This window comes from Alosa alosa, chromosome 8 (assembly GCF_017589495.1).
Source record: "Alosa alosa isolate M-15738 ecotype Scorff River chromosome 8, AALO_Geno_1.1, whole genome shotgun sequence".
Lineage (NCBI taxonomy): Eukaryota > Metazoa > Chordata > Actinopteri > Clupeiformes > Clupeidae > Alosa > Alosa alosa.
The window spans coordinates 30,765,139-30,789,135 of record NC_063196.1 but is presented as its reverse complement, the minus strand read 5'-3'; the positions used below and the strand labels follow the sequence as shown (position 1 = coordinate 30,789,135).

The 23,997-nt window shown below is 45.1% G+C and overlaps 1 protein-coding gene across 1 annotated transcript in view; it reads right to left on the bottom strand.

Annotated features, from left to right (window-relative positions):
• myt1la (myelin transcription factor 1-like, a) overlaps nt 1-23,997 on the bottom strand; it is a 63,332-nt gene that overhangs the window by 16,337 nt on the left and 22,998 nt on the right. Inside the window, 7 exon segments of the mRNA XM_048250416.1 lie at nt 1-144; nt 1,385-1,492; nt 3,703-3,793; nt 5,264-5,398; nt 11,173-11,987; nt 11,989-12,451; nt 17,004-17,461. The exon segment at nt 1-144 is cut by the window's left edge and continues 77 nt beyond it. Of these exon segments, the coding sequence (XP_048106373.1) occupies nt 1-144; nt 1,385-1,492; nt 3,703-3,793; nt 5,264-5,398; nt 11,173-11,987; nt 11,989-12,451; nt 17,004-17,461 (2,214 nt within the window).

The window sequence follows — 23,997 nt, the reverse complement described above, 5'->3', positions numbered from 1 at the left end:
GCGTCGTAGCCCTGTGTGTAGTCGAAGCTGGTCTTGGAGTACTTCTCCAGCTCCTTGGCCAGGTTGGAGCGGGGCGTGCTAGTGGAGACGTTAGTTTTGTAACCGTACTGAGGGATCTCCAGCTGTTTCACAAAGCACATAGGCCTGGAAGATAACCATTGAGATGGGGAGCTGGGTTTGGGGCTCGCCGACTCACACGCCCAAGCACCCATGCACACACACACACACACACACACACACACACACACACACACACACGCACACACACAGCAGGGGCGGAGTAAAGGTTTTGTCTTGGGGGGGGAGGGGGGGGGGGGCAGAGAAATGGGGCCCCCTTACTATTATTATAGATATACTTACTTACACATGTATTGAATGCTGATATTTGATTGGCTGTCAGCGGCCAATTTGAATGGCCAATTGGCATAAGTGTAGCAAATTTTAAATTTTAAAATACTGACATGTGGCTCTTATAGCGCCCCCCTATGGACAACATTTCACACAATTTGGTGTGTGCCCAAAGAATGTTGTAGTGATTGTGTAAGTGTGGTTAACATTAGACATTTACAGCAGAACACTAGCAATGGAATCATTACGAAACAAAATTTGATTAAAGCTTCAGACTCAAAATAGGTGAATTTTGACGGAGGGGTCTGTAGATGATGAGTACCAAATTTAGTAAGAATCCGATGAAAGACCTCAGACTACTTCAGTTTACTTGCAGTTTAGTTTGTTTGAAAATTGCAACAATATTTTCCAAATGGGTGTGGCTGGGTATATTGGATAAGGGAGCTTTCACAGAATCAGAAGACCCAAAACATGGTTCTTGTTGTGCTGCTTGGACCCCTACTAAAAACACAATCAGCAGGGGATACGCTAGAAGGTGGGGTTGCTCATACCTCCGGCCCCCCTTTCTCATGCTCAGCCAGGCTCCGCCTCCAGCACACACACACACACACACACACACACACACACACACACACACACACACACACACACACACACACACATACATCTGTGTGTATTCCTGTGCATACAGGATCACAGTATCACAGACACAGATATGCAATTTCAGGAACACACACTATCTCTCTCATTCACACACAAACCCACACACACACCCACGTGTAAAGAAAGTTGACTATATAAAATGGGCTCTAATGTGTATATTGGGCGGTGGAATTCATCTCAACTGCTCTGGCGTTAAACGCAGGGCCATTCTCCCTGACCAGCATAAGAATGAAGGGTGACTTTACCTCTGAAAACATTCTGATCACTAACACTGCACTGCTGACCTGGCTAGCCATAAAGCAATCTGGGCGTAAGGGGTCTGCAGGGAGGGGTGGGGGTAGGGGGTACGAGGGGTAATGAGTGCTCAGCGTACCTGAGCACGCGGTCAGAAGCCTGGCTGCTCTTGGACCCGTCGCTGCCCTGGTGCTTCTCCTGGACCTTGGCCATTTTCTCCGCAGCGGCGATGGGGCACCCCGAGAGACTGCAACAACACAGGCACAGCAGCGGAACGTGAGTTCATGTATTGTGCACACGTTTACTATTTACACAAACATCATTTTTGCTCAATCAACACACTTTTTACACCCCCCTTTACATTGTTAATGTTTTTAATCTTACAAAAGCTCTGGGCAAGTCTCCATAATGTTCAAAATTGAGAATCTCTAAAGTGACTGTGGTCCTTTTAAACCGAGTTCTTGAGCAGTTTTCAGACAGGAGGGATGCTCTTGCTAAGCAATTGGATGGTGAAATAAAAAAAGGAATACTGAAATGAACAGAAAGAAAAATGGATTTCTGAAATTAACAGAACGACAAATGGATTTCTGCAATTAACAAAAAAGAAACATTGATCACTGAAGTTGTACATTTGCCAGGGATTTGAAGGAAAATCTTCAGTGAAAACATAAGTGGACTCTAGTTACCTCTGAGAAATGTTTGTCAATCATTCATGTGTTTCTACTTTTGGGAGGCCAATGGAGGAAATCAGCATTTCGAGTGTCTCCTGGGACAGTTCAGTCTGGCGGCCTGAAAAGACCCATCAGATGCACCAAGGACAATACTGTGTGCATGTGTGTTTGTATTGTGTGTGTGTGTGTGTGTGTGTGTGTGTGTGTGTGTGTGTGTGTGTGTGTGTGTGTGCGTCTGTGTGTGTGTATCTACAGTATGTATGTATGTATTGTATGCAGTTAAAGTGGAATTTGGCAGGAGTGGGAACCCAAAAATCTTCAGTCATTCAATTATTTGAATTACAGTAAAGGACATATTAGACAGATCCTCTGCATGAGATCGATTTGCAGCCATTACCATGGGCAGAACAAAATCACTCGTTAAGCTGTACACAATAACCATTGTGAAATATCGCAGTAGTAACTATATTTAACGCTATAGGAAGTCACTATAATAAGCAAATCATTTAGGCTACTCACACTCTTTCAGAGGGCCACCTATATATATGTTCAGGAGGTGTGTGACTGTGTGTGTGTGTGTTTCATGCCTCTTTGTGAGTGCTGCAAATGTGTAAGTGAGTTTCTCCATATATTTAATGCATTTACTCTGCGTCTAATGTGTCACCATGGCGATGCCTACAGAGGGTCATAAGGTTGTTGCGCTCTCTCATCCCCATGGTTGCTGTTTCTATGGCACTCATGGCTGCATCGCTCCCTATATGAGCACATCAGCTCCAAGCCAGTGTGTGTGTTTGTGTGTGTGTGTGTGTGTGTGTGTGTGTGTGTGTGTGTGTGTGTGTGTGTGGCTGATGTGGGTGGTGGATGCTTGTTAGATGGAGCTACTTTCTTCACAGAGAAGTTGGAGCAGATTCTGAGTGATGTTAAAGTCAGACGAATATAGTGTGGTTTGAAAAGTGCTAATGTGCAAGTGTGAATAAGCCTGTTTGTTTATCCCACGGGAGCTGTTCTACATAACATGGCCTCTAGCTACAGCTATATGTCTCTGCATCCCAGTAACATTAAGGTAACACAGACAGATGCTCTCCGTGGCCCCTCTCTCACACAGACAAACACACTCTCTCTCTCTCTCACACACACACACACACACACACACACACACACACACACACACACACACACACACACACACACACACAAACATATACCTTGCACAGACATACATAGGCTACAGCTACAAGGTATGGAGACCAGTAGAAACCAAGCAGTTCCGTAAACAGTAAACGATCGAATCTCTTCCCGATGGACTTCGGCAGAACTATTTTCCTCTTTGAGTGACAGCTCATGTGTTTCGTGTAGCATGTAAAAGGGACTATAAGTGGAAGCTGCCATATGTTACACAAACAGAAGAACAGCAACAAAAGAAGACCAACTTCGGTCCCCTGGCAGAAGAAACCAGAAAGTGGCTACGACACACAGACATGTCAATCAACATGGCATTTGATACCAGCAAACATCCCAAGCACAGTGCTGCAGGCCTGATGTGTTAACACCCACAGCTATGCCTTGTGGAAGTGACACGCTCACACTGTGACAAGCGTTGATGGAGAAAATGACAGAAAGGAAAAAAGAAAGATGAGTTTCTAGATGCTCATAACTTCTTCATTTCCTTTTAGATGTAACTTTTTATTCTAGAAGAATCCCCATCTTTCTCATGAAAGTGTCACACCTGCCTCAGTGATTCTGTGAATCTTAGAATTACGTCGGGTCAGCAGTGGCTATCACTCACCTGCGGTGCGAGTTCCTGTTGCTATTAACGTGCCCCCGCCCCGAGCAGCCAGGCGTGGGACACTTTAGAACGTTCTCGTGCATAGCGAGAACTTAGCACCGGGAAGAGCAGAAGGAAGAGGCAAGAGACAGCAGAAAGGGTTAGAGGTGAGAGGTCAAAGGGCATCTAGGATTATTAGCATGTTTCAGACGTGTTATATGTAATAGTGTATTGTTCAAGAAGCTAAGCATGCTGTCACAGATTTTAAGGCAGGGGGTCTGTAGTTTAACCCCTTTTAAAGAACCCTAAAAAGTTTCCACCTAAACCAATGGAGGGTGTTAGCAAACTGGAGTGGTGCTTCATATGTGACAGGCTCCTTGAAAGTTTTCTATCCAAAAAAAAGAGAGGGACTTTTTTTCAATCAGTGCGCTCCTGGTGGAATCTTTCAGGGTTCTTCTATGGGGATTGGTAGAGTGTGTGTTCTTTTATTAGTTTGTTCAGATGAATGAGCATGCTTTGGCAGCATTCCATGCATTGCACATACAGTAGAGGCACAATATTGAGAGTGAGACAACGAGAGAGTGAGACAACGAGAGAGTGAGACAGGACTCTTGTCCACATGCTGCGGGAGGGACAGTCAATTCAGTAAGACCAGCCACACATGCAGGGTACAGAGTAACAATTCATTTCAATTAAGCCCTGAGGTGTCTTTGCGTATGTCAAGGTTTATATCACAAACCACATCACAGAATTCACAGGCTGATGAAATATTCTGCAGGTTTTTCATTCTGTAATCATTTACTTCTACTGGGATTGCTATATTGATCCCAAAAATATGGCAAGTCGTGCTGTATGGTCCAATGTCCTAAGCCCTACTTTTTACCATATATTTGCCATGATACCTAGTGTGAGTAATTCTCCAAGACAAAAGCCCAGCTTTACTGACAGTAATGACACACACACACACACACACACACACACACACAGTAATGACACACACACACACACACACACACATGCACAAATGTAAACATACACATGTACAGTGTGTGTGTGTGTGTGTGTGTGTGTGTGTGTGTGTGTGTGTATGGCTGTGCATATGTATGTGTGTGTGTTTATGTGTGACTGTGTGTGTGTGTTTTGCGTGTGCGTGTGTGTGTGTGTGTGTGTGTGTGTGGAGTGAGAGTATGTATGTGCGTGTGTGTGTGTGTGTTTGTGCGTGTGTGTGTGTGTGTGTGTGTGTGTGGGGGTGTGTATGTGTGTGTGTGTGGGTGTGTATGGCTGTGCATATGTATGTGTGTGTGTTTATGTGTGACTGTGTGTGTGTGTGTTTGCGTGTGTGTGTGGGTGTGTGTGTGTGTGTGTGAGTGAGAGTATGTATGTGCGTGTGAGTGAGAGTATGTATGTGCGTGTGTGTGTGTGTGTGTGTGCGTGTGTGTGTATGTGTGTGTGTGTGTGGGTGTGTATGGCTGTGCATATGTATGTGTGTGTGTTTATGTGTGACTGTGTGTGTGTGTGTTTGTGTGTGTGTGTGTGTGAGTGATGGCATGCGTGCCACATGCTGCCAGGCGGTACTGCTTACTCTCTGGTGGCACACGGTCCTTGTGTGGGCACCCGGACAGGCTGCGGTGATGTGGGTACAGCCCGGTCACGTGACCTGTTCCGTCACACCCTGGAGTCGGACACTTGCTCTCCTTCTTCTCCCCTCTGGAGGAATCTGTCAATGACAACAACAAACAACAACAAACATGCACATTAACAAACCAGCCAACATCTATCAAAAGGGCAAAGGGAACTCATAAAAACTAACCAGAGATGTGAAAGTCCGGCTTCAGAAAGTAGAAATCCTGCCACATATTTGTTCCAACCATTCATTAAATCAGCTGATTCTAATCAGCACAACTCTTAAGCCAGGTAGATCAGCTAGTTAGTGAAATCACCTGTGCTTAGTGCATGGCAGTAGCCTGGCGAGCCAGACCCACATTAAAATGTAGGGTCTGGGCACTTACCGTTCGCAGTGCTCAGTCTGAGGGGCGGGATAATCAGTTGTCTTTCAAATTCCCTCTACTGCCGCACGCATGGGGCCTTAATGGGATATTTGTTTTCAAGTAGCAGGGAATTCAAGCCAAACCGTTGCACCTCTGCCATCAATCATTATGTAAGCCCACCAAACGACTCTATACACGATTTCAATGTCCTGATTAAGTTTCGATTTCTGGAGCTCACAAGCCAACGGAGAGTTGCTAGACTAGCCCTGGCAGCATGATGATTCGTTAAGCCTGATTTCCCTATGTGCTATATAAAATGGTGTTTTACAAACACTGGGCCTTATTTTATTTGTATAACTAGGAGCACTCGGCAGAATTAAGTATGAATAAAGTCTTAACCCCTTATGGAAAAAAACTGTTATAGACAACTTCCTCCTAAACTCCAGGAAAATAATGACGCCAAAGAGGCCTTCCTATATACAGTATACAGCTTTGGAAAAAATGAAGAGACCACTGCACATTTTTCTGATGTCATCCTACGGTTGCTGAGTGACATTCTAATGAGTTGACGGTCATATTCAAACGATGCGATGAACGATTTTCTATGTGACATCTGTTCAGGATACACCATATTGGTGGGTTAGGTTGAACATGACATGTGGCCTGTGTGTGTGTGTGTGTGTGTGTGTGTGTGTGTGTGTGTGTGTGAGAGGGTGGGGTCGGGGATGGGGTTGAAGTGGGCACACAGGATGGGAGAAATCGGCTCAACTGTCAGATCCCGGCACTGCAGAAATGCAATTTCATGTTTCATTAAAAATGTTCCCCTCCAGGGAAATAACACAGAGAGCCGAGACGCCGAGAAAGCGGCTTATCGGTATTCCCGCCAGGGGTCTGCGCGGAAGGAGCTGGGGTCTGGGGCCCTGGGGGTAGCAGGAGCAGTGGCGGCGGCGGAGGTGGTGGTGGTGGTGGATGTCTCAGCCATCACTCCTCCCCACTCCCCCCACCCCCCTCTCATCCTGGAGGGCTCTCCGGGGAGAGGCCAGGAGCCTCTAAGGACCGTCCTGTAAGACGCCACTTCTGACTCTTAGTTGAGTCTAGTTTGTTCTTAAACATCAAGATACCTGGCTGCCACGGACTGTAAGTAGGGACTGAAGTAGCAGCTGGAGCTCTAGACAAAGATGGAGGAGGAGGAGGAGGAGGAAGTGGAGGTGTGTCTCAGGATGATGAAGAGCACGTCAGAGCTATTGCCCCAGTCCTGGTCCACCGAGATGCCCTTCCTTTTTTGGAAGGGCATCTGGCATCTCGGTGGACCAGGACTGGGGCAATAGCCTTTCTTAGCACACATACCTAAGAGAATGAGCTTCCACGTATAGTACATCAGTCTGACATGAAACCACTGGAGGACAGTTCTTGGTTCCCTTCCTCAAATGAGCTGCTATTCACTATGGCTGCATATCTGCTCAGAGTCCAAAAGATCCAGACATGCATGTGAGGATGTATTCTGCAGCTCTACGTATGACGATCCCAAGATGAAGTATGATACCAATGAGCCCATGTAGCGTGTGTGTTCTGTCTTGCCCACTGAAACCTCATCATGGGGACATTAATGAGCTATGGCTTCTGAAGTTCAGGAGAACATGTTTTGGAAGTGCAGAACTGGAGCTTCTGGAGCTACTCATGCTTTCCCGGTATCAAATATTAATGGTTACAGATCATTACCATGTTTTCACGCTTTCTGTCCGAGCAGCCAGAGAGACATTTCTAACTGTGGTCCTATGCAGAGAACTATGCTATGGTATAAGAAAAATGTCATTTAATCATATAATACAATGCCTTCCATTGTAAAAGTTAACAACAACATTTTATATTCATCATCACTTTATTTAACCATTGGGATCTCTAATGAATAATTCAATCTGTTGCATAGGTTTAACAGGGAGAATGGGTAGGAGGGATGATGTGGGGGTGGAACTCTCCCTGCTGTTCAGCATACTGAAGGCAGCTACAGAGACACCACCTGTCTGGTGATTAAATCGAGCAGATAGGACCGAGCCCAGCCAGATGAGAACCGTAGCAGATAGAACAGAGCCCAGCCAGTGGAGAACCGTAGCAGATAGAACAGAGCCCAGCCAGTGGAGAACCGTAGCAGATAGAACAGAGCCCAGCCAGTGGAGGGGCAAGCCATTGCAGATAGGGGAGCCCAGCCAGTGGAGAACCGTAGCAGATAGAACAGAACCCAGGCAGTGGAGAACCATAGCAGATAGGACAGAGCCCAGCCAGATGAGAACTGGCTGGGTTATCATCAGGACTGCTGGAAGTCACGGAACATCAGCAGGAGGTTCGGAACCTTACAAGAACTACTTCCTCTATGCCTTTGCCCTTTTATGGTGTGCTTTCCCTACATATCATCAACCAATGGAATAACAGATTAACCTAATAACATCGAAACATTTTTCAACAAAAGGATTCATATCCTTATTTTTGTACTTTGTCAAGTATATAATATTTTTGTAATGTGGATTTGAAGATCTTGGCAATATACTGAACATGAGTTTTGTGGTTAAGTTATTCAGACTTCATGCTGAAACTCTGAAGTAACTATCTGTTACTGTAGATCCAGTGTGTACACCATTAAGTTCCTTGGTCCCTGTTCACATCTGATACCGGTCCTCAGTGCAGTGCAGTGCAGTTTGGGTGATGTAGGCACCAGTCCTCAGTGCAGTGCAGTGCAGTATGGGTGATGTACAGTAGGCACCATATGAGTGTGATTGACGCTGCAGGTTGCCGAGGATCCTGTTGGTTAAGTGTACCTGAGGCTGATGTACTGTGAGGGCTACCAGCTGCTCAGTGAGATGCCACAGAATAGCTGCATGAAGTGCGTGTGTGTGTGTGTGTGTGTGTGTGTGTGTGTGTGTGTGTGTGTGTGTGTGTGTGTGTGTGTGCATCTGTGTGTATGTGTGTGTGAGAGTGAACATCTGTGTGTGTGTGTGTGTGTGTGTGTGTGTGTGTGTGTGTGTGTGTGTGTGTGTGTTCATGAGTGTGAGTGAGCATCTGTGTGTGTGTGTGTGTGTGTTTGTGAGAGAGAGAGTGAGCATCTGTGTGTGTGTGTGTGTGTGTGTGTGTGTGTGAGAGAGAGAGAGCATCTGTGTGTGTGTGTGTGTGTGTGTGTGTGTGTGTGTGTGTGTGTGTGTGAGAGAGAGAGAGAGAGAGAGAGAGAGCTTGTATGTGTGTAGAGAGGTCTGAGAGGGAGAGTAAATAGGCCATGGAACAGCATCCAGCAGATGAGATCTGCAGCACTAACGGCCCGTGCAAATGGCCATTACTCATGGCTGACAGGCCAGACCTCTCTCCTCTCTCTCCCCTCCTCTCTTCTCTCTCCTTTCCTCTCCTCCTCTCCTCTCCACTCCTCTCCTCTCTCTCCTGTCCTCTCTCTCCTCTCCTCTCCTCTCTCTTCTCTCTCCTGTCCTCTCTCTCCTCTCCTCTCTTCTCTCTCCTTTCCTCTCTTCTCCTCTCCTCTCTCTCCTCTCTTCTTCTGTCTTCTCCTCTCTATCCTCTTCTCTCCTCTCTCTCCTGTCCTCTCTCCTCCTTTCCTCTCTTCTCCGCTCCTTTCCTCTCCTCTCTCTATCCTCTTTTCTCTCTCCTCTCCTCTCTTCTTCTATCCTCTCCTCTCCTCTCTCCTCTTCTCTCTCCTCTCCTCTCCTCTCTTCTCCTCTCCTCTCTCCTCTTCTCTCTCCTCTCCTCTCTTCTCCTCTCTCTCCTTTCCTATCTTCTCCTTTCCTTTCCTCTCCTCTCTCTATCCTCTCTTCTCTCTCCTCTCCTGTCTTCTCCTCTCTCCTCTCCTCTCCTCTCTTCTCTCTCCTCTCCTCTCCTCTCTCTATCCTCTCTTCTCTATCCTCTCCTCTCATGTCTTCTCCTCTCTATCCTCTCCTCTCCTCTCTTCTCTCTCCTTTCCTCTCTTCTCCTCTCTCTCTTCTCTCTCCTTTCCTCTCTTCTTCTCTCTTCTCCTCTCTATCCTCTCCTCTCCTGCTACACCCACAGCCACAGCCCTCTGCAACCAGGAGGGGCGTCTGCCCCTGTGTCTGCCTCTTGTGTTGCCCTTGTTATGGTTGCGGCGTTGCTGCTGTACTCTCCCCTGTTGGCTGCCTGTAGCCTTGGTGCTCGTAGAGGCTAGTCTCTCTGTAGCGCTAAATTCAGACCGCCACCGTGGCGTGTGTGTTCCCTCTCTGTTCCATCACCGCTGCGTCGCGGTTTCATGTGAGCAATCGTACCAGAAACGTCTGTGATGCGCCGCTGCTGCTGCCAGCCTTACTATTCAAATATCTTTCCACTGTCACTTTTAGCTGAGAACGCTTCCAACACGCTTGCCTCTTGTGTGAAAAGTAGGCGTCATTCCTATTTCCAGCTGGCCCGTGGTTTACGGTGCGGCTGGAGGCGCACCTGAGACGTGCATGTCACGCAGGCAGTGCCGAAACGAAAGCGGAGAGTTAACGCAGCTGCCATGCACTCGCAACGCATCACGTGTGAATCGGGTGTTAGTCTGTGTGTCTGACTGCCAGTCTGTATATCTATCTATCTGTCTGGCAGGTACGTATGTAAGTTGGTCTCTTTGTCTATCTCCCTTGGATGTGTTCTGTGTGCCTATCTTTATATCTACCATGTCTGTCTGATGTCTGTGTGTCCCCATCTGTGTAGTAGTTTCTGTTGTGCTGCTGGTCAGTCAGACACCCTGTTTGTCTGTGCTGGGGAAGAGCTTGCCTTTAGAGACAATAGAATGTGTGTTTGTCCATCTGTGTACTCATACGTAATCCAGGCGCCAACCAACCAAAGTGTTTTGCTTTTTATGAATTATACACTAATCAATGCTATTTAATTAACATCTCATGAACATCAACGCAAATATAAATGAATTGGTTCAAATATAATCATGGCTGGAGCAACCATCCATTTATACAGGTGATAATTACTTATTTATTATTGCAGAAGCACTTTGTTTGTTCATGTTTACTGATTACATTAAGTACTATAGGTCATTATAGACTAGTAGAAAATTGCATATCACTGCTGGGAGGCTTTCTTCAATTCATGAGAAACACAGAATGTCAATATGGTAGGCTCAACAAAAATGTAATGACATACAAAACTGCATTGACAGAAGCTAATGAATTTCTGAAATCTCTCCCCAGGGTGCAAACTGCAGTCAAGGACAGTTATTAGAATGGCTCAAGGAAGGTACAGTAGCGTTGCTATGGAGCTGAGGGTCCACAGTGCTTTGTTGCAGTGTTGCATTATAGATAGATAGATAGATAGATAGATGGGGTCTATCCTTCTGCATTAGCGTATATGGTACTGTATTTGGGAGAACACTGCACAAACATCATGGCAGGGACTTTCACATGCTACCTGTGGTGTACTGTATGCAGATGATATGATAAATGATGGTCTAGAGACTGCTGTGCTATAATAATAATAATAATTATTATTATTATTATTATTATAATATTACCTTTGCTGTAGTAGGCCCTCTTGGCCCCCTCATGGTGCATGCGTGCCCTCCTCTCCTCTGCTCCGCTGCTCTGTCGGGGGCTGTGCTCACCGTGCCCGCGGTGGTGGTGATGGTGGTGGTGGTGGTGGTGGTGGTGGTCCTTGCGTCCCAGCGGTCCCTGCTCCGAGGCGGAGCGGTCCCGCATCACCTTTGCGCGCTCCGACTCCAGCGCGATGGCCTTCTCCAGCAGCGTCAGGTTGCCCTTGGTGATGTCGTAGGCCTCGTCCGAGCGCTCGGATGTCACCGAGGTGGTGTCCTCGTCGGGCGGCGGCTGCGGCACCACCGCCCCGTAGCCCCCCCCTCCTCCTCCGCCGCCACCGCTGCCGTGGGACACTGGACTCAGCTGCTCCTCCAGCTTCAGCAGGTTGACCATGTCCGAGTAGCTACGCTCCAGGGGTTGGTGCTGCTGCTGGTGGTGGTGCTGCTGCTGCTGCTGCTGCTGCTGGTGGTGCTGAGGCTGCTCTGCCAGCATGCCTGCCCCGTACAGGTGCATTTGTGGCGGGAGGCCGTGGCTGTCTGGGCCCCCGGGCTGCAGGTGCTGGAGGTGGTGGTGGTGCTGATGCTGCTGCTGCTGCTGATGTTGATGCTGTTGATGCTGATGATGATGATGTTGCTGCTGGTGCTGATGCTGGGGGAGAGACGCGTGGTCAGGCGTGGGCAGCTGCGACTCGCTCAGCTTGCACGCCAGGTCGTAGCACTGGTTGCGCAAGCACTCCAGGCTACTCAGGCACTCCTCTTCCTGAGTCTCCTCCCCTGCAGGCCCACCACCACCTCCCACCACCACCAGCGCCACCCCCACCCCCGTCGCCTGCGGTGGCCGCATGTGGGTAGCCTTCCTCGGGCAGCACGGCGCCGTGGCCCTGGGCCAGCAGCTTGAGGGAGTCCACCGTCTCCCGTACCACGTCGCTGTCCAGGTCGACGCTGAGGGCGCCGTTTTTACGGCCCCCAACCCCCGCCTCGTCATCATCGTCATCGTCGTCATCATCGTCGTGGTCTTCGTCGTCCTCCTCGGCGCTGTTGGAGGAGTTGCTGTTCATCTCCGACTCAGTCATGGCCTGGTAGGCGGCGTCCTCGGCGATCTTGCCCAGGTTGAGCAGCGACTTGGCCACCAGCTCGTCGTAGTTCTCGTACTCCTCGCCGTTGGCCGGGTTGGGGCCGGTCGCCCCGACGACGCCACTGTTGTTGTTGGTGTCCACATCCTTCTCTACGTGTGATTGTCCGCCATTTGTGTAACAGCTCTCTGAAGAGAGAATCACAGAAAGGGAGAGAGAGAGAGTTACAGAGAACAAGAGAAAGACAGATGCAGATGATAAGAGAGTAAATGAAAGAAAGAGAGAAAGAGAGAGAGAGAGAGAGAGTATGACCTGTTTTGGGAATGCAGTTAATAACTAAAAGGTGAAATTATGCATTGATATTGCAGTTGTCAATATCAGGTGTTTTGCATTTTTATGTCACTATAAATTATTTATTTATTTATTTAGCAATTCTCTTCATCAGAGGCTGTTTCAATTAAGATAAAAATTAATTAGGCAAGTGAACACCAGTCTAAGACAACAGTGAATGACTAATTATTTCAGATTTTAAAAATTAATGGAAAAAAATACTGAGATGTTTCCCATTGGTGATCACTGAAATGCTATCTCACAATCTTGAATAGATTAGATTCCTTTCATCCCGAGGCTTGAAAGTTGATTAAAATTGTATACATATCTATTTTCATTATTATGGATACCTTCCCGGACATACATTTGACTTAATTTATGGCCATATAACCATAATTCATCATAACTGAAGGAAACATTTACACAATGTGGATGTGAAACATGATAAAGTGGAATATTCCACGTGTTGCAGTTGAAGCTGCACAATCAGGTGCTTCACAGTGGTAGGACGGTAAACTATTAAAACAAAGAAAATTCGCAGTCTTTACTAGTGTAAACAAAAACTATTTACGCTTTCAAACCACTGTGTCTAAGTCTGAGTCAAAGAGGACTAATAGAAGAGCCACACTATACATTAGATAATTAGCTCGCTAGTTCATCAACATCTCAACACAATTGAATGATGAGAGTGAGGGTGGTGATTGCCATCAACATTGTCCACAGGTCACCTGACATATTTTATGTGTCTTAATGTTGCATATGAGCAGGTCAATGTGTTGAATAGCTCATTATGTGCCATATCGCCTAGCTCGTGGAAAAAAGATCTGACTTTTAATAGCAGCCGCATCTTCATCTACCCGGACTACACCACTAACTTGACAAGGAAACGTAAACGTAGTCCCTCTTATGAACGTCTTAAGATTTGCCGAATGTTTCCCGAAACCATCATAGCTTAAGAGCGTCGTGAAAACGTAGATCTACGAGTGCTCCAGAGTACTCGTCACCGGCTAAAGCGTCTTAACAGTACTTCTCACTGAGGTCACCAACAGGACATACAGAGGAATTACAACTTAGAATACATAATCCAAATTACGTTCCCATTCTTTATTGTGTTTACCTGATGAATCAGATTTCAGCGTGCAAAATAGTATAGTCTACATTTAATGGTCATAATAATGGTGCTGCGCGGGGAGCCCCCGGGCTTTTAAGGGGAGCTGTCCACGTTAATAGTTCTGAAATATCCTCTGATTTGACGGTGATGTCAGGTGACTGCACGTCACAGCTATAGGCCTACCATTTAAACTTCGGATCTACACATTAATTCACATCAATACGAAAATAGAAACACTTTGACATCTGCATGTAAGCATTCCAAGTAGGTTATATACCACACAGAGACATACATAATTGTAATTATTTTAAGATTAGATTGTTGCACCATGCAATAATTTTTCGCGGTGTCAAGAACACGTTTGAAGATAAGAAAGAAGTCAAGTAAGAAAGAGAGGAAATGTGTAGGCTTAGATTTTGATGCAGTAGGCTACAGACTAAACCACATGTTGCTTTCTCTGCTTTTTACCTCATACTGTAGGCCTATTAAAATATAGCCTTCACTTAACAAAGATAATGTCAAACTATTCTGGCAATGTCTTGTTTAATAACTTGATTGCATTTTTGTCTGCTTTTCATCACATTATTATGACCATTAAAGGAGAATTCCGGTGTGATATTGACCTAAAGTGTATTGAAACATGATACCGAGTGTGAACGTATGTCTCATAGCCCATCTCGGCTTGTCCCCTGCACTCCAAAATCTGGCGCTAGTTAGCCGATGCTACCAACAGCTTTTTCAATAGTGGTGCTTCAGCATCGGGCTAGCCATGCAAATAAATCACTGTTTTACACCCATTTACGAGGCTCAATGTATCTCCACACTTCATTGGTAGATTGGTTCTTAAAATCAGGAATTATGTCTGATTGTTTCAGCGACCATGCAATTGTGTACTGTATATGGAAAATCAAGCTGCCTAAATTACCTCCCAAACTAATTACAATTATACAATATAAAAAACTAAATGTAGATCAATTTATTAATGATATAATTCAATTAACTGGGATAGGTATCAGTTAATACCAAGTGTCAAAGACGCATGGGATTTTTTACATTCAGAACTGAATATAGTTATTAACAAACATGCTCCGCTGAAAACTATCAAAGTAAAAGGCAGGCACCTTCCTTGGATAAGCGCTGATTTGATTACTCTTTTCAGGCAGAGAGATGCTGCTTGGGCTTTATTTCATAAGTCTAAGAACCCTGCTGATTGGGATGAATACAGGAGGCTACGAAATCTAAGTAAAACTATGACAAGAAATGCTAAATCTAACTATTACAAAGACTCTCTTATTGAAGACTTAAAGTTAAAAATGAAATCTTACAAGAACCACTTTCGATGGCCCAAGCCTTTAATAAGCATTTCTCATCAGTGCCCGAATCATTTATGTGTGGTAATTTACAACCTAATAATTTACGGTCTACTAACAGCATATTATCTTTTAGAACTATAATTCCTGTGGAGGTACAGAATGCCTTAAATTATCTCAAAATGCTATTAATGGAATCAAATCTGACACAGTAACTCTGCAGTGTGGTGTGCCTCAAGGATCAACACTTGGTCCACTTATTTTCTCCATATTTATTAATGATCTCCCTTCTATTTGTAACTGCTCTGTTCAGCTTTATGCTGATGATACGGTCATATATACCTCACATACAAATTTAGTACAGATTGAAGCAGACTTACAGTATGATTTTAATAACTTAGAACATTGGCTTGCAGCTAATAAGTTACTCCTCAATAAAACTAAATCACATACTATGATTTTTGGCACACGCCAGAATATAAAATCCAAATGCAAAACTAATTCATGTTGTATTTCCTGTTTGGATGGCACTATTCTGCATAAAGTTAACCATATCAAATATCTGGGCATATACCTTGATTCTGAGCTTTCTTTTAACTGCCATATTAATCACATTGTACATAAATTGAATTACAGTCTTGGTCTCCTTTTCCGTTCTAGAAAATGTTTCCCACTTATGGTCAGAAAAAAGATTGCTCTTCAACTTATATTGCCAATTTTGGATTATGCTGATTCTGTTATATTTACTGTATAATAGATTATGTAGATTTATTCTTAACTGCTCATTCACAACTCATCACTGCACAATGTATGAACTTCTTGATTTACCCACACCACATATAAGAAGACAGATTCACTGGTTGCAATTTATCTTTACATGTGTTCACTATCCACTATCCTTCTTATTTAAAACAGCTCTTAGTTCCTTTTTCCTCCACTCATTATTTAAGACACACTGTACATCTTTTCTTCTCATTACCTAATGTTTCTAAATCCACGTCAGAAAAAAGCTTTTATGTTTAAAGCACCTTCTGACTGGAACAACTTACCAGCAAACGTTCGCTCCATCTCATCTTTCAGACTGTTCAAACATGCCTTGGCAACTCATTTTCATACTAACTGTACATGTAGACTTTAACTGTTTTCTCATACCTCTCTAGCTACTGAACCACTTCATTTTTTAGCTACTGATCCACTCAATCTTTTTATTCTTTTCATTTTTTTCATTTTTATTTACAGTAACGCTTAGATATATTCTGAATGTTAATTATTCCCTGTTATTTATTATGTTGTAATTGTAGGCTCTGTGTGTTTTTGTTGTTGTTGTTTGTTTTCAGTTTCTTGTTGTGTTGTTTGTCTTGTTTTGTTCTGTTTTTCTGTTATGTATTGTGTCCATATGTGTTTCTTGTTTCTGTTATATTTTGTCCTGGACCCCCTCGAAAACGAGATGGTACATCTCAAGGGGCTATCCCAAAGAATTTCAATGTGTTGAATAGCTCATTCTGTGCCATATCTGCAATTCTCTATGTAGCCTGTTTTACAGTATTCTAAATTCTAAAGTATTCCATACAGGGTGATGCACTGAAAGGGTTTTGTGATGGTTTGAAACAAAATGCAACATTTTTGTAAGGGAGGTTTAAGGAACACACAGATTCAGACCTCAAAATACTGGGGTAGGTATCCTGCATTAATCTCAAAGTGATGGTAAAATAAGTGGAGCTTAGGCAAAGATGGACAGGATTCTTAGCTCATGAACTCTGAAATGAAGTGATTTTCTCTTTTAAAGTGTGTTGGAGGCTAGTACGGGATGGTGTTTACAGTAATAGTCTATAGGGAGAAATGTATCAGTCTTCTTACTATTGAACTATTTTTTTGTATGTCAGACTTATAATGTTTTAAATATTAGACTCTCGCCACAATCAATTGAATATTCTGGAACCAGTTGTGTTTTTTGGGCACTGCTGTAATGCACCACACAGTTGAGCTCACCTTGGGTGTGACCCTGATCACAGAACTCTTCATCTTCCTCATGATCATCATCATCTTCTTCATTCTCATCCTCTTCCTCTTCACTGTTGTCATCATCCTCATCATCCTCCATCTGCTCCACCTCTTCTCCCTCTACCTCTCCCTCCATCTCTCCCTCCAGCTCTCCCTCGATCTCTCCATCCTCGTACTCTTCGTCTCCTTCCTCTTCCTCCTCCTCCATCTCCCCTGTCTCCTCCTCTTCCTCAGAGAACTCCTCTTCGTCATCAGCTTCCACTTCCTGTCCCTCTTCTCTCTCTACTTCCTCCTCTTCTTCTTCATCCTCCTCTTCCTCATCAAGTTCCCCCAGGTTCCCCTCCTCCATTGGTCGGCTGTAGTGGAGATCTGGCCGTTTGGTCACTGGCTCCAGGGAGGTCCTCTCTTGGCTCTTCCTCTTCTTAGCCAGAGGACAACCGTACACACTACACAAGCACAAGCACAAACACACACACACACACACACACATGGCCACACACAAAAAAAGAGAGAGAGAGAGAGAGAGAGAGAGAGAGAGAAATTTCAGTATTGAAGCAAGCAGATGTAAAAGACTGAAATGTCATTTCAACATGCAAGGTGCTTTTTATTCTACCTTGCATACTAGGCTATTACAGGTCACATATGTGAAAGAAATATTCAAGAAATGTCACAGAGCTATTGTCCGGCATAATTTAATGATACATTTTACAACACTATTGTTTCAAACAAAGCCATTCATGCTTTCATGATTTGTCAAGGAAATGCCCCCACAGATATGATAGTCCTGCTACATCCCAAAAGCCTGCAGCCTTTGGAAATCCCAGCCTAAAATATTCAGCTGCTTGGAGACTGCACCTCTAAAATCCAATTTAAGCCCGATATGTGCTAATCATTTCCGTGCACCTGCATCTACAGTAATAGGCACCAATGAGTCTCAGTTAGTGTCATGGCTCCAGCTCTGGAATGCACAATTCTAAATCATTTTAGAAGGATCGAGGCTCCAGGCTCTTCCACAAATACACCCTCAAACAGATGCTATTGCCACTGGTATTCTGAGGCAATTTTGCTACGGAAATACACAAATCAGACTCACTTAAGAGGATTGCATTACATTTTGAAGATGGCCACATTTAGCAAGACCTCAATTACATAAAAAACCCATAACAGGGATTAGCAGTGGGTTAACACTGTTTTAATTAGCCTCAAACAACCTGCACAATTATATTAGCTTTTGATGTGGAATTTTTTTTATCAATTAGTCTATTTTCACTATGCCCACAGTTAGCAGATGCAGGTTGCTGTTTGTGAGAGGATAGAAGAGGTACATTTGTGAACTTCAATCTATACTTTTGGAAGGGCTTTTGGTGTCAGTCCCACTCTTATCAAAACATGGTGCTAAAACTAAACTGGCAATGGATATGTTTACATGGACATTAATATCCTAATATTAGCCTGATTAACATAACAATACTCTGAATAAGATGCTACAAGCATTTTCTGATTACCTCAACCTGAATAAAGGCATACTTGGAGTAAGCAATAATCTTGTTAGTAAATTCAGAGTATTTTAATCTTACCGTAATTTCTGCTCTATTAATCGAGATTTATATATTGATTCTGCAAAATGTCCTCAGCTATGAGGTTAATACACAGGGGCGGGCTATACATGGGAATGCACTTATTTAGTCTTTATTCTTCTTTCTGATCGGATTCTGATTCACTGATATTGGGCACAGCAGTTAATACACGGGTGCAGTCAATACAAGGTTTTGTCTTTTTTAATTTGCATAAAACTACATCATGCTGCTTATACACAATGCGACTAATACACAAAAGACTACTATAACCGAATTACTGAGATATGCAGACAGGTATAGAACTTAAACACATTATAACATCCGACTAGAATTTTTGCAAAAAACAAATATGGAAGGAGTGTCTGATGCTAGTGCAACGATTCTTAGTCGAAGAGTCAAATTATTGCCATCCATGTAAATATAGTCACCAATAACCTCAGAATGGTTCCATAACTGGTTTCTAAACACAAGTACACTTACTAAAAGCCAACAGAAAAGTAGGCAGCATGGCTATTGTGAAGATTGCATGGTTATTCACAGTAGCCTACACGTGTATCGGATGTACGAATCACTGTAGATTCGGCTGGACAAAAATCTTTAAAACCCCACAATGACAACATGGCTGAATGAGTGAGAAACCTTGTGGCTAAATGAGTGAGAAACCTTGTGACATATCACACCAAAAGCACAAAGGCAGTTTGAAGGTCATATAACCCAGGACTCAACCCTATGCATAATCATTAACCTCTGGCAAGGTCCTCATGACAATATTCAATAAAGGTGTTCAGGAAACATGCATGTTCAATACCATTTGCACACTGGAATAAATCCATAGAATATATAATAAAAGGCAACTTTCAGATGTTAAAGACAAATCACTTAAGGCTTAGCTTTGGTCAGACACAAGAGATAGTCTGTGCAAGCTTTGTGTGTGTGTGTGTCTGTCTACTGTATGAGTGTGTTTGTGTGTGTGTGTGTGTGTGTGTGTGTGTGTGTGTGTGTCCAACAGACAAGAGCAACCAAGTGCCACTACAGTATGTGTCTGTGTTGATGCGTGGGTGGCTGAGTACATGTATGTCTCTTTGTGTGTGTGTGTGTGTGTGTGTGTGAATGTGTATGTGTGTGTGTGTGTGTGTGTGTGTGTGTGTGTGAATGAATGTGTGTGTGTGTGTGTGTGTGTGTGTGTGTGTGTGTGTGTGTCTGTGTCTGTAGCCGTGTATGTATGTATATGTGTACATGTTTGTGTGTGTGTGTGTGTGTGTGTGTGTGTGTGTGTGTAGCAGAGTGAGTGGGAAAGCAGGCATCACTGTGACCTTGGACACATCTCTGACTCCCAATGGCAGCACAGACCAATTAAATCTCCGAAGGTAATTAAAGTGGTGTGTCTGTGCAGTCGCATACAAGTGTGTGTGTGTGTGTGGGTGTGTGTGTCTGAGTGTGTGTCTGGTTGAGGCTGTGGCACTGTCGACTTTGAGTGTGTGTGTGTGTGTGTGTGTGTGTGTGTGTGTGTGTGCGTGCGTGTGTGTGTGTGTGCGTGCGTGTGTGTGTCTAGTTGAGGCTGTGGCACTGTCGGCTTTGAGTGTGTGTGTGTGTGTGTGTGTGTGTGTGTGTGTGTCTGGTTGAGGTTGTGGTACTGTCGGCTTTGAGTGGGACCGGGCTGTAATTATGTGCACTGAGAGAGACAAGAGGGATCTGTGTGAGCGACAGATACAGAGAGAGAGCAAAGAGAGAGAGAGAGATGGAATGAAAGGGAGAGAGAGAGAATAAAAGAGAGAAAGAGAGGGGGGGTACAGAGAGAGAGAGAGAGAGATGCAGAGAGAGAGCAAAGAGAGAGAGAGAGAATGAAAGGAAGTAAAAGAGAGGGGGAGAAAGAGAGAGAGAGAGAGATACAGAGAGAGAGAGAGCAATGAGAGAGAGAGAGAGATACAGAGAGAGAGAGCAAAGAGAGAGTGAGAGAGAGAGAGAGTGAGAGAGAGAGTGAGAGAGCAACAGAGACAGGGAGGGAGGGGACGAGGGGTAGAAAAAAAGACAGGAGAGGCAGAGAGCGATAGACAGGCAAGGGGATAATGATCGCCTTCAGACAAGGCTCCAGGATGACAGCTGCTGTGCACAGAGCCCAAGTAACAGTAATGCCCCGTGTGACTGGACAGAGCCCCAGTAATGCCCCGTGTGACTGGACAGAGCCCCAGTAACAGTAATACCCCGTGTGACTGGACAGAGCCCCAGTAATGCCCCGTGTGACTGGACAGAGCCCCAGTAATAGCAATACCCCGTGTGACTGGACGGGGTGCCGGGAAGGCTCTGGGGCTCCTGCCACCATCGCTGCTGCAGGGGTGCCAGTGTACCCCTCACCCACACCCACATGCAGGGGAAACAGTTCTCCAAACGCAGACCCTTGGAGAATACTGATGAATACTGCGTCTAGTCTAGTCTAGTCTAGTCGAGTGATTACTGTGTGTGTGGCACAGGCAGTTAGACAGCTCTATCTGGGTCCCTCTTACACACACACACACACACACACACACACACACACACACACACACACACACACACACACACACACACACACACACACACAAACACACACACTCACATTACATCTCAGTCATAGATATGGACCCATTCAACATGCCCCATTGTGGTAAGCTGAGGCTCAAAGACACCTGTGTGTGTGTGTGTGTGTGTGTGTGTGTGTGTGTGTGTGTGTGTATGTGTGTGTGTGTGTCTCTGTGTGTGTGTGTGTCTCTGTGTGTGTGTGTGTGTGTGTGTGTGTGTGTGTGTGTGTGTGTGTGTGTGTGTGTGTGTGTGCGTTGCAGCACTGTCTACTGGCATGCGTATTCAAGCACTGTCGCCATGGAGACATTTTCTCCCTGAGGGGCACATAGGATAGAACGATAGAGCAAGAGAAGGAGAATGCGAGGAAAAGAGAGAAAGAGGGGGAAAATCGAGAGAGAGAAAGAAAGAGAGAGGTGAAAGAAGGGGAGAGGGATAGTGAGAGGGAGGGAGGCATGGAGGGAGAGAGGGAGAGAAAGAGAGAGAGAGGTGAAGGGAGGGGAGAGGGATAGTGAGAGGGAGGGAGGCATGGAGGGAGAGAGGGAGAGAAATAGAGAGAGGTGAAGGGAGAGTGAGGGAAGCAGGGAGAGAGAGAGAGAGAGAGAGAGAGAGGGAGAGAGAGAGAGAGGGAGGGAGAGGAGGGAAGCAGGGAGAGAGAGAGAGAGAGAGAGGGAGAGAGAGAGAGAGGGGAGGGAGGGAATTGCAGTGATTTGGAGTGTGACAGTCAGCTCCCCCACCAGCCTTCTCAACCTCACAGACGCCCGTAAAAAAAGCAAAACAAAGCAAGAGGGCATGTGCTCTGTGTGACTGCCTGCTATATGGTGGCAGTCAGCAGCCCCTGCCACACACACACACACACACACACACACACACACACACAAACCAGCATGCATTCTCTTTCCCCCCTCACTCTTACAAATACATATTCTTTTTTAATTCGGGCAAACACAAAAAACACCATGCGTCCTCTTGAAAATACACACACACACACACACACACACACACACACACACACACACACACACACACACACACACTCACACTCTCCCATAGGTGCATTATATAAATTATGTATGGTATTCTGTGGAGGGGTTTTCATTCACATTCAGAAATAGCAACACAGAAAGCAATGAGTTTTGGTGCTGCAGTCTAGACTAGCCTTGCTGTGGTCTGGAGCCAAATGACTACACTTCCCATGATGCCTGTGAGCCAGGGGCTCTGGCCTAGAGTGTGCTGCGCTGAGACGATGACTCAGCAATGGACGATCACACCTTTTGTAACATTGTCCCCAATTCAGACCCTGAGGTCTCAGAACACACACACACACACACACACACACACACACACACACACACACACACACACACACACACACACACACACACACACACGCATCACACACACACATCCACACACACTCACACACAAACTTGCCAGCTATATGCACAGACCACAAAGTGTCTTTAGTTTCCATATTTTCCCACAGAAATGGAAGCTGAGGCTAGGAGAGACAATGGGGCTATATTGAGAGGAAAGCTGGAGGATTAGGAAAGAACAGATTAATTGTGTGTATTTGTGTGTGTGTGTGTGTGTGTGTGTGTGTGTGTGTTTGTGTGTGTGTGTATTTGTGTGTGTGTGTATCTCTGTGTGTGTGTGTGTGTATATATACCCCCATATATATGAGGGTAAATATGTGTTCTGTATGCATTTGTGCATACGACTATGCATCCCACAAAAACAAACAAACATAAGGGCTTACTATCCTCTCCTCAGAGATAATTGTAGGCTTTAGTTACTGCAACTAACAATTCATTTCATAGTCGATTAGTATGTTAATTATTATATATATAATTATACTGGTACAGACCACCGCACTGCACAGCACAACACTGCTTCACATTCAGGACAACACTTCACAGCACACTGCCATCGCTAAGAGGGAACTCTCATGTTCCAAGCATTACTGGTGGAGCAGCGAAGCTTACTTTGTAAGTCTGCGTGTCTGGGGCACAAATCAATAAGTAAGAGTGCCATTGAGAACACGGTGGAGGTGAGGTGGCCCTTACAGATGATGGCCGGAGATGAGAAGACACGAGAGGACGAGAGGAGAGGAGAGAAACGAGGAGGAGAGAGAAGGGAGAGAGGGAGAGAGTGTGGGCTAAGTGGTTTTGAGTGTGTGTGTGTGTGTGTGTGTGTGTGCCCATGCAGCTGGTGTGGGTGTAATGGTGTCTGCAGCAGTGTTGTTGGCGAGCTGCCAGTCCTTTCAGTGAGTGCTACCTGTCAGACCTAAATTAGACACTCACACACACACACACACACACACAAACATGTACACATATACATACATACACGGCTACAGCCACAGACACACACACACACACACACATTCACACACACACATGCACACACACACAAAAACACACACAGAGAAGAGAGTGAGAGTGAGAGAGAGAGAGAGAGAGAGACAGAGACAGAGAGAGAGACCCGCCTCTGGATAATACCACTCTGGGCAGGAGTCCACATGAGTCATTTCATCAAGGTGGTATGGGAGAGAGGGGGGAGGGAGGGAGAGCACATGGAGAAGCAAGCATGAGGAGAAGAGAGGAGCAAAGGATTACAGGGATGGAGAGAGAGAGAGAGAGAGAGATACAGAGGCAGTTGGGAGGAGGGAGGGTGATACAGATATTTCTGTATTTTACCTTATTTTATTTTTCTTTAATGGCCTTGTTTTATTACTTTGTCATTGCTTTTGGCATCACTGTTCTCACACAGTATTGTTAATAAAGCACCTTTGAATCTGAATGTGAGACTGATCCAGAGGCAGATAGAGTAAGAGGGGATATAAGGCAAAG